This window comes from Coturnix japonica, chromosome 23 (assembly GCF_001577835.2).
Source record: "Coturnix japonica isolate 7356 chromosome 23, Coturnix japonica 2.1, whole genome shotgun sequence".
NCBI lineage: Eukaryota > Metazoa > Chordata > Aves > Galliformes > Phasianidae > Coturnix > Coturnix japonica.
This window is the reverse complement of record NC_029538.1, coordinates 4923838-4933766: the sequence shown is the minus strand read 5'-3', so window position 1 is coordinate 4933766 and position 9929 is coordinate 4923838. Positions and strand designations below refer to the sequence as shown.

The window sequence follows — 9929 nt, the reverse complement described above, 5'->3', positions numbered from 1 at the left end:
TGAGAGCACCTTCTGACTTAATTAATACAGCTGTAGTCTGTTGCAAATTGATCACCAAGCACTGAAATAATTAAGGATGTTTCCCCTCTAGCTCTAGCATGAGTGCAGCTCTACCCAGCTAAACCTGAGCTGCATCTGCTCAGACTGAGCTGTCTTGCTTGTGAGCCCAGCTTTCTGGAGCACAGCTTGACAGTTTTTCTTAATTCCACTGGAATTAGTTCTTGAGCTCTGTGTTCATAAATCACGGGCAAGACATGAATGAGAAGTCTATCATTCAATAAAAACAACCTTCACTGTTAAGTAACTTCCAGGTTCCTCGGACATCTGTAGCCTCAAGAGACATAAAGAACATACATACAAATGGCAGCATTCGCTAAGTTAATTGGTATTTGAAAATGTCACTACTTTATAGAACTCCATACAAAGGATGCCATCCCACTTTTCCACTACCATCTTAAAATAAAACGTTTGGGGGGAGGGGAGGAAGGGGAAGTTTAGTTTATTTTTTTTTTCACTTCCAATTTGCACACATGCAGTAAATGACAATTTGAAAAGAGTACACACAATTATAACTGGGGTACAGCTCTTACACTGGGAAAGGTCCAGATCAAAAAGACTTGAGTTTAAAGACAGCCAATTCCATCACATTAGCATTCAACCAGCTACCACTGCATTTGAATGCACAGAAAAACATTTAAAGTCACATTCCATAAATCAGCAAAATTCCCTTTCAAGTTAAACCACTTTTTCAGTTACTGGATTTTTGCATAACTTCAGACTAACTATTACAGTCCAGTTGTTTATGCTACAGGAGCAGCTGAACTGTGACAGCACAGAAATCAACATGTTGACAACTGCCCCGATTGCTGAGCTCCGCAAATTTTAGTAAATATGGGACAAAACGTAGCATTGATTCATTTTAGAAACAAACATTTTAACAATACTTCAGTGTCATCAGACTCTGTTCTTGGTGTTGCGATACATCCAAGGTGATTATCAGCACGACATCCAGAGCAGAAGTATCTTAAACTTAAGCACTCTTCAAGATTTCACTACAAAATTCTAAATAATTATCTTTTGCACTGCATTTATTTAAAAATCATCCCATGACCACATAAAATGTACACATTCACTGTATATTAAGTCCAAGGCTACATCTATAAATGTCCTTTTGTGTTTAACAAAATAATTCTTTTCTTTTAGATCAGGCCACGTACTCAGCATGGCCACCTTCCATTTACCACTTTTGTTCTAAAAATACCTCTATGCAGGAAAGTCCAGCATAAATTTACATATGCTACAAAGTATTACACTTATTTACATGGCTCTCTTTTCCCTATGAAAACATCATATACCTACATAAGATACTGTAACTTAAAGTAATTGTAGAGTAACCAATTTAAAGTTATAAGTAACTACTCTCCAGCTTTCTCACAATTACAAAATTATACAAAACAGGAAAAAAAAAAGAATTTAGAACTTATCAGTGCATCAGAATACAAAGAATTTGGGGAATTTCTGGCAGTCACCTGGCAATGCAAAACGTGTCATTAACTGGCAGTCTAATTTGTTGAGGTTGCAATGAAATACTGCTGGAGCTGGAGATACAGACTTCTTTACTGTGTTCTTCCACCTTTTTTCAAGAACATGTAGAAATGTTTCTTAAAACTAAATTTTAGTCACAAGCTTGAGTGTCAGATCTCAAAGGTCTGAAAAAAAACAAATCCTCTTTGCATTTTCACTAGGAATTGCTGCTCAGAAGAGTTTTAACTAGAAAATCTGATAAAAGGTGAAAAGGCAAAGGCAGAGCACCTCATTAAAGCTTGCAGAGTGTTTGTTTTTTCCAGTTAATGCTGCATCAAGTTCAGCAAAAGTTGGCCTTCCAATGCCATTAACAAGGACTCTCAATTCCAATTTTTAGGGACAGTCCCATTAACTCTTACAGTAAATGGTGACAGTCTAGGATTTAATCAAATTAATGTAATAGCAAAATCAAGAAAGCACACAACTTTTGAGGTAAAACATTGGGAATGTAAGCGTCCCTACCTGCCTCCTTCTCTTCCAACTACATGCAGCAAGAACATTTAGTCCTGTTACCCGTGCATCTGCACTTCTGAATAGCTAGTCTCAAAGTTGGAGCCTGTAAATTCAAATAACTAATTGATAAATCTTTTATCATTTAAAGTTCCATCTCAAGCCTGGACTTTTAGCAATGTTTTAAGCTGAAATGTCATTATTTCTTTATCAGAAGGTTTAAAAGAAACAGGCACCCAGTGGCTTGGTGGCTTGGGAAGAACACTTGGTGAGGGTGGTTCACTAAACTTTGCTCCTGCATAGTTCTGATTGGTCTGAGGTGAGAAAAATAGGTTACGGTTTGACAGATCAGGACTCCAATTTTGATTACAGGGGAAATGAATGTTGTTCTTTCCTGCCTTCTGCATGGCCTGCCATGCACCAGACAAGGAGTTGCATCCATGTCCTCTTTCTTTCTTCATACAGGTTTTCTTCATCTGTGAATTCTGGTCTTTATTCTTCTGCCTGTTTTTAAGTTGTTGATGGTTCTTGGTAATATTTCTAGACTGGGGAACTGGAATGCTGAACCTCTCTCCGCCACCCATTTTCAAGTTAAATGTCACCTGTAAAGAAAGGGAAAAGTTTGTATTTTTCTTTTCCTTTTTTAAACCCAGGAAAACTGAACTACAGTGCAATGTGTCTTCCTAGTGGCAGATACTCCCTCTAAAATGGCTTAACAATTCTGCTGCTAATGGCTGATCTGCTGGTCATCGTGCACTGATCCATCCTTCAGGAACTGGATACAGACCAGTCCTTCATCAATACACAGCTCTGTCTACCTATTGATGAAAAAGCTGCTCCTCTGCACAGCCCAACCACTGGACGTGCCACTAATTCCCTCCACAAACTGCACTAGGAAAATGTGAAAGGTGCACTGTTCACAAAACAACGTCAAATGAAAGGGTTAACACTGAAGACATTTAAACCAAGCCTATGTTATACTTAGAGAGAAATCTGCACGGATAAAGGCATGCCCCAGTCTAACAAATACTACTTTTAACTGCTGATATTCCTAAGCAGGTACAGTCAGTGAAGGCAATGTAGGCATGAGATACGTTCCAGAGCAGATTTTTCTGGCAGGAGATGAGGAAGCAGCACAGATGTGAGCACAGCTGTGGGACACGAGTTAAAAACCACAACTGAACTGAAAACGTTCAAGTGTGAAGCAGCCGTTTGTAAGTGGACCTGAAAGAAAAGCCAGGCGCTGTCACGGCTGTGTCCCCTGAACCATCCCATCCCTGCACATCTCAGTTACCTCTCAGTGGCCGTTTCCGACTCCACGCTCTCCAATCCTCGCCCCCTTTCTTGCTTCCAAGCCTGCAATAGCAGGTGCTGCCTTTCGCTGCTCTCCTTCCTTTGGCTCCGGGCGCAGGTTTTCATGGGCCGATCCGCCGTATTCAGCCAGGCAGCCGAAGCCAACATCAGCTTCTCGGCACTAAACTCCAAGGGGAGAAGTCACAGCTGCAGGAAGAGTCTGGAGTCAGACACGGGGAACAACTTTTCCCCTTCAAGTTTGGAGCTACAAAAGAACGTTAGAAACGATGGAATTCACACAGATCCACGCCCCGACCCCAACAATGGCGTCACGAGCACAACATGGCGGCACCCGGCCCAACCGCAGCGCCCCGCCTTTACCGACTGCTGTCCGCTCCGTACACACACACACAACACAGACACACACACACAGACACACACACACACTCAGGCCCGTCCGAACCGACCCGACCCGCCGCTCGGTACCGTCACGTCCCGCCCCGCCGCGTCCCCGGCCCCACACAAAATGGCGGCCGCTCCCGTCGCCTTTTATAACCTCTCCCCCTCTCCCTTCTCCCAAGTCGCCGCTCTCCAGCCAATAGGAGCGCGCTGCGTACTCCCCGCAGCCAATGAGAGGCAAGTTTCCCCCGTCGGCGTGATGGGGCGGGGTCCGGTTCGAATCCCCGCAGCGCGGGAACCAACGGCGCCGCCCCGCGGCAGCTCGGACCGGCTGCGGCTGATCCCTCCCTCCTTCCTCCTCCCTCCCGCCGTTCTGCTCCCGCCGTTCGTTTCCCGCCGTTCTGCTCCCGCCGTTCGTTTCCCGCCGTTCGCTTCCCGCTCCCTCGTGCCGTTCTGCTCCCGCTCCCGTCCCCGCGCTGGCTGCAGAGCAGGAACAGCCTCAGGCTGGAGCACAAGCAGTTGGACGCGTTGCGGGCTGAGCGCTCGTTCCCCCGCGCCGTGGGTGCAGGGCGCAGCTCCGGCCGGGCGGGGGCGGCCGAGCAGCACGAACCGCACGAACCGCAGCCGGCACCGCGGCCTCCAGCAACGGGGCCGAACCCGCCGGGTCTGGGGCCGAACTGACGTTCCCGCGTTGTGCGCGGACCATAAGCGCTGTGCTCACCTTATGGCACCCGCTTTGTGTTCAGGGGGTTTCCAGTCTCCCCAGCACAGAGTCACAGAATCAGAGTCATTAAGGTTGGAAAAGACCCCCGAGATCATTGAGCCCAGCCGCCCACCTACCACCAGTATTTCCCCACCAGGCTGTGTCCTGTGGTACAACATCTAAACATCTCTTGAACACCGTTGTAATGTTCTTTGGACACTGCGTAAATGCGGGTATGGAGAATTTAAGACAGTCCTGGGAAAGCTGTGTGCAATTCAGAGACGTCAAGGTGCCGTTTGTTTAAGAGATGCCTTGGTTTGGGTGGCAGCGATTTCTGAGGGAGATTTGGGCACCTGAGGAGCTCCCTGGTGAGCTGAGATGGGTCAAAACCCACCTGGCTGCACAGTGCACCCGTCTGGGGAGACAAGGGCTGTCACTGAATAATGACATTGAGAATAATGACATAATGACTGCTGCATTTGTGATGTCCTGCAAAGAGCTGCAGGAAGCATGGGATGCTGAGGTTGGAGTGCAATCGCTGTGGTCCTGCTGGTTGCCCCAGAACCTGACGTAAGAGAGGAGCAGCTTGTTGCAACGCTAAGCCACATTTCAGCCCAAAGTCCAGGACTGCTCTGCTCCAACATGCCAAGAGACGCAAATCGGGATCAAAATGCTCCGGGTGCAACAGAAAACGCTGCAGCTGCCAATGTTTGTTCCCCAGTGAGCAGCTGGGAGCAGAGTGTGGGGTCAGGGCCTCAGCGGGTTCTGCAGCACATCACGGGCTGGTCGGTGGGTGTCACAGCTGCTGGGAAGCACAGAACAGCAGCAGTAAGAAGTGGGCGCTCAATGGGGAGGGAAGTAATGGAGACAAGTACGAACACCCTCAGGGTGCGGGCGGTGTCGGGACACACCGCGGGGCAGAGGCGGGTGGGGGCAGCACGTCGCGCAGCCCCGCAGCCGGGAGGACACGGCCGGGCACCCGCAGCTCCGCGCTGTGATGGCGGCGGCCGCGTGACGTCATCGTCATCATGGCGGCGGGCGGGCTGCTGTGCCTGGCGGCCGCGCTGGGCCCGGTGCTCGGCGCAGCCCGTTACAGCCCGGACTGGGCCAGCCTGGACGCGCGGCCGCTGCCCGCCTGGTTCGACCGGGCCAAGGTGGGGCTGTTCGTGCACTGGGGCGTGTTCTCCGTGCCGGCGTGGGGCTCCGAGTGGTTCTGGTGGCACTGGCAGGGCGAGCACCGCGCCGACTACGAGCGCTTCGTGCGGCAGCGCTTCCCGCCCGCCGCCTCCTACGCGGACTTCGCGCCCCATTTCACCGCCCACGACTTCCAGCCCCGGGAATGGGCCCGGCTGTTCCGACGGGCCGGTGCCAGGTCAGGGCGCAGCGACGGCCGGGCCGCTCCGCGCTGGGTCTGAGCGATGGGACCGTGCGGGGATGGGACCGTGCGGGGATGGGACCGTGTGAGGATCCTTACGGGACCCGCGGCCCTCACAGGGTGTGCTGCGCTTACTGCTTCCCCATCGCAGTTAGTCATCTTTGCCACCGTTAAAATGCATTTACAAACGTTACTATTCGTGTCATCTCTTTTAAATGTTAAGGACAATGAAAAGAGCTTCTAACGAGGACCCCTCATGGCACGGTGCCTCAGTCCCTTGCTCTTGTAGTTTAGGATTTGTCAGGACTGGGCCTAACTCTGTTCCTTTGTCACCCTGACCAGACCCTTTTCCCTCAGGTACGTGGTGCTGACCACAAAACACCACGAAGGATTCACCAACTGGGGGTCACCTGTGTCCTGGAACTGGAATTCCTTGGACACGGGGCCCCACCGTGACCTCGTGGGAGAGCTGGGACAGGCGCTCAGAGAGAAGTATGGCTGCGCTTTGCTGCTTTGTCCTCTTCATGCACTGAGTTCTGTTGGCCGTTCTTGGCAAACAGAAAATGATGAGTTTGATATGAAAACGGTGCTTGCAAAGTCTTGAAACTGTGAAATAATAGTGCCAGTAATCTGCTCTGCACTGAATCTCAGTCCCTGCTGCTGGCCTAACTCTTTCATTTGTTTTCTATCCTTCAGCAACATACGCTACGGACTGTATCATTCTCTGTTAGAGTGGTTTAACCCTCTCTATCTGTCTGACAAAGAAAGCGGCTTCAAGACCCAGAACTTTGTTTTAAAGAAGACAATGCCAGAACTCTTTGATCTTGTCCTAAAGTAAGAGCTGCAGCCAGTCAGGATGCAACAGCAGTTCTTGGCTTTCGTACTATCGAGAAAGATGCAAAGTAGATGCAGACAACAGAGGTGACAAATGCTAATTTTTACCAAAGGAAGTCTGTTTAGCAGTAATGATTTGAGGTAATTAAAAAAGGGGTTCACATTTGCCTTGTCATTAATCTAACTTGTACAGTAAGGTAGAGGCACATCTTGCATGCAGGAGGAATGCCTTTTAATACTGCCTTTTCTGGGAGCAGCTCTGAAAGTGAAGCAAGCTGTTTAGTAACGTAGAAGAGCAATCTCACTGTGAGTCTGCATCCCTCCTTGGATTCCAGTTGACCAAATTACCAGGTTTGGACACGTGCTGCTCACAGTAGCCACTGTAGCAGGTAAAGGATGTAACTGAACTGCCTCTGAGGTGCAGTCTTCTGTATTTGAAAGAACTGCGTCCTGTACTTTGAGCCGTGATAATCACTCTGTTGCTATAAGAAAGTCACTTGCAGCTTTTTCTGAAGCGAGGAGTGGTAGCACGGGCCTCCTGGTAATATCAGGTGATGGGAAGTGAAAGTTTCAGAGACAAGAAACTGTGAAATGCTTCTTTTGGGGTAAGAGCAGATAAGCCATTCTGAAATAATGTTAATCTCTTTGTTAGGTACAAACCAGATTTGATTTGGTCTGATGGAGACTGGGAAGCTCCAGACTCATACTGGAATTCTACCTCCTTCCTTGCCTGGCTGTATAATGACAGTCCTGTCAAGGTAAAACCTTCAGCTGTCCCTCATGGCCTGCAGCATTGTATAGGCGTGGAAGGTCTGGCAGCAGTGAGATATGGATACGATCAAATGAGTAACTTTCTTGGCAGGTGCCAAACTTGTTTTATTTTTTTCACCAGAATTAACAAGTCCACACTGTGCTTTTAAGAGAAGCCTCTGGGATTCACATCCCAGGGGATAAGTACTTGGCCCTCTAACTTAGATGCCTCAGGTAACTTAAGATGGATGGGTGCAAGTTAAAAAAGTCACAGACAAAACCTTCTCCTTTCTGAGCTACGTTTCTTCTTCCAGGATACTGTTGTTGTGAATGATCGTTGGTGTAATAATTGCTCCTGCCATCATGGAGGCTTCTACAACTGTGCTGACAAATACAAGCCAGGGACCTTGCTTGCTCACAAATGGGAGATGTGCTCCTCCATTGACAAGCTCTCCTGGGGTTATCGGAGCAACATGCACATTGATGAGTTAATGGATGTAGCCAGTATCATTGAGGTAAGAAATCAGAATTCAGATTAACAGCTGTGGGAGATTTCTTTCATTCTGCTACTTGGAGAAAGAGCTGGAATGGGCTTCATACAGGCAGGTGGAGCTAAAGAATGCAATTGTTACCTTAATTTGTCTGCCACAGGAGCTAGTGCAAACTGTGAGCTTTGGAGGCAACTACCTTCTCAACGTGGGACCTACAAAAGAGGGAGTGATTGTTCCCATCTTCCAAGAAAGGCTTCTGGCCCTTGGGAGGTGGCTGGACACTAATGGGGAGGCAATTTATGAGTCAAAACCATGGAGAGTACAGATGGAGAACAGCACAGACACTGTCTGGTAAGGACTCTGTTGCTCAGTACCATCCTGCAGCTGGGACTTCCAAAGGTGATGCTGCTTCTTAAATTTGGCACTTTCTGAAGGGTTGCCATTAGGCACAGGTAGCTTTTAGGTAATATCCTACAGCTGGTGTGCTCACTTACTGCCACATGTTATCTAAGGAATATCTTGTAGAAAGAATGGATTAAAATTCAGATCTTCAGCCATCTTATGTGATTTAAAAACCAATAGTTCTTTGGAAAAAAAAATCCATACAATTGCTGTCAGAACTGTAGTGGTGGTGGCTAGTTTCTTTCAATGCATATAATCTGAAGATGCAGTCCTACACACTGTTTCCCAGCTGTTAAACTTGCTGAGATATTCACAGTGAGTGAATTAAGAGCCAGAAATGCTACAGAACAGAGCTGTCAGAGTGTGCCCTGCTGTGTTCAGTCTAGAATTGCAGAGCAATGACAGGAGCAGCACTTGGCAGCTCATCTGATGCACTGACCACAGTCTGAGGCAAGGACTGATGACATTTGTTTTTAGGCAGCATGCGTGGACTTTGTGTCTTTGTTTGGGTTTTATCAGCCAGCTCTTAGTGACGGGTCCAAAGTGAGAGATTTTGGAACGAGGGGAAAGTAGGTGACCCCTGTGGGGTGACAGTGGGCAAGGTGGTGATTTCATGCTGCCACGCTGGGCCATGGTTGGTTCTGTTTTGTGGGCCCTTCACCTCAATGAACTCTTCCTGCCGTAGGTACACTTCCAAAGGAGCAGTTGTCTACGCCATCTTTCTGACCTGGCCTCAGAACAGCGTGTTGCAGCTGTCTGCACCCACTGCATCACCAGCCACACAAGTAAGAAACTTAAAGGAAAAAAACCTAATGCATGTTTAGAGCCCACCTCGGGCACATGTGGGCTGAGAGGGCCCAGCTTGACTTCTGCTGGTGTAACGTGAACTTGTTATCCCGTACTGATTGCTATGGGGTGCTTTCACCCACAGCCCTGCAGCATCCTCTTATTCTTTAGTTCTCATCTCACTGTTCAACATGGAACAGTGGATAGGGTTCATCTCCCATAGAATAGGTAGGAACGTTTCTCCCTGCAACTCTTGATCCTACTGACGCAGGGAGGTAAAGTAAATAACAAGCCTCACACACAGAAGGGATGACTGGTGTTAAATCTCAGTCCAGGTGAGGTACATTGACTTGCTAATTGTAAATGTAACTGACGCAAATGCTGCTGTGCCCTTTGCTCTGAACAAACACAGATTTTTTGTAAGTCACCCAAAACCCAGCACTCTACATTCAAACGCTTGGCCCAAAAATATCCCTTGTGTTGTCATTTGTGCACTCTGAACGGTGCGTGGAAAAGTACAGACACTGAAAGGTGCTTTGGGTGTCCTGCAGTGTTTGAGGTGCCCATCCGAGCTGAGCTGAGTGTGTCTGGGCCTTTTGCAGGTGTCGATGCTGGGTTTGGCCGGGGCTCTGCAGTGGAGGGAGGCTCCTGAAGGGCTGCTCGTGGATTTACCGGCCGTGCCTCCGTCTCCCGTGTGCTCACAGCCGGGCTGGGCTGTTCGGCTGGAGGGCGTGAAGTGACAGCAGCCACCGCCCGGCTGTTCAATGAGCCTCAGTTCGTTCACTGCTCAATAAACCGGTGTTCAGGACAGAATCTCTTCCAACCGTTGTGTCGGGCATCCCCGGTGCAGCTCAGCCAGGAG

General features: G+C 48.6%; 2 protein-coding genes across 5 annotated transcripts; one reads left to right on the top strand and one right to left on the bottom strand.

The window, feature by feature from the left end:
• Nucleotides 1-382: 382 nt before the first annotated feature.
• On the bottom strand, nt 383-3924 carry PNRC2 (proline rich nuclear receptor coactivator 2). Of its 4 annotated transcripts, none has more exons than XM_015883352.2 (3): nt 3795-3924; nt 3329-3534; nt 383-2636 (listed from the first exon to the last, which is right to left on the bottom strand). In XM_015883352.2, exon 3 carries the CDS (start codon nt 2616-2618, stop codon nt 2193-2195), a length of 426 nt encoding a protein of 141 aa, XP_015738838.1. In that variant the 5' UTR covers nt 2619-2636; nt 3329-3534; nt 3795-3924; the 3' UTR covers nt 383-2192. The 4 variants fall into 4 exon arrangements, with proteins under 4 accessions (XP_015738838.1, XP_015738840.1, XP_015738839.1 ...); XM_015883354.2 differs by having other exon boundaries at nt 3814-3895; XM_015883353.2 differs by having other exon boundaries at nt 3329-3592; nt 3795-3846.
• A 1518-nt stretch (nt 3925-5442) lies between these two features.
• Nucleotides 5443-9880, top strand: FUCA1 (alpha-L-fucosidase 1). The gene is made up of 8 exons (XM_015883340.1): nt 5443-5801; nt 6162-6296; nt 6501-6638; nt 7291-7396; nt 7703-7903; nt 8040-8230; nt 8967-9066; nt 9670-9880. Exons 1-8 carry the CDS (start codon nt 5458-5460, stop codon nt 9805-9807), a joined length of 1353 nt encoding a protein of 450 aa, XP_015738826.1. The 5' UTR covers nt 5443-5457; the 3' UTR covers nt 9808-9880.
• Nucleotides 9881-9929: the final 49 nt, after the last annotated feature.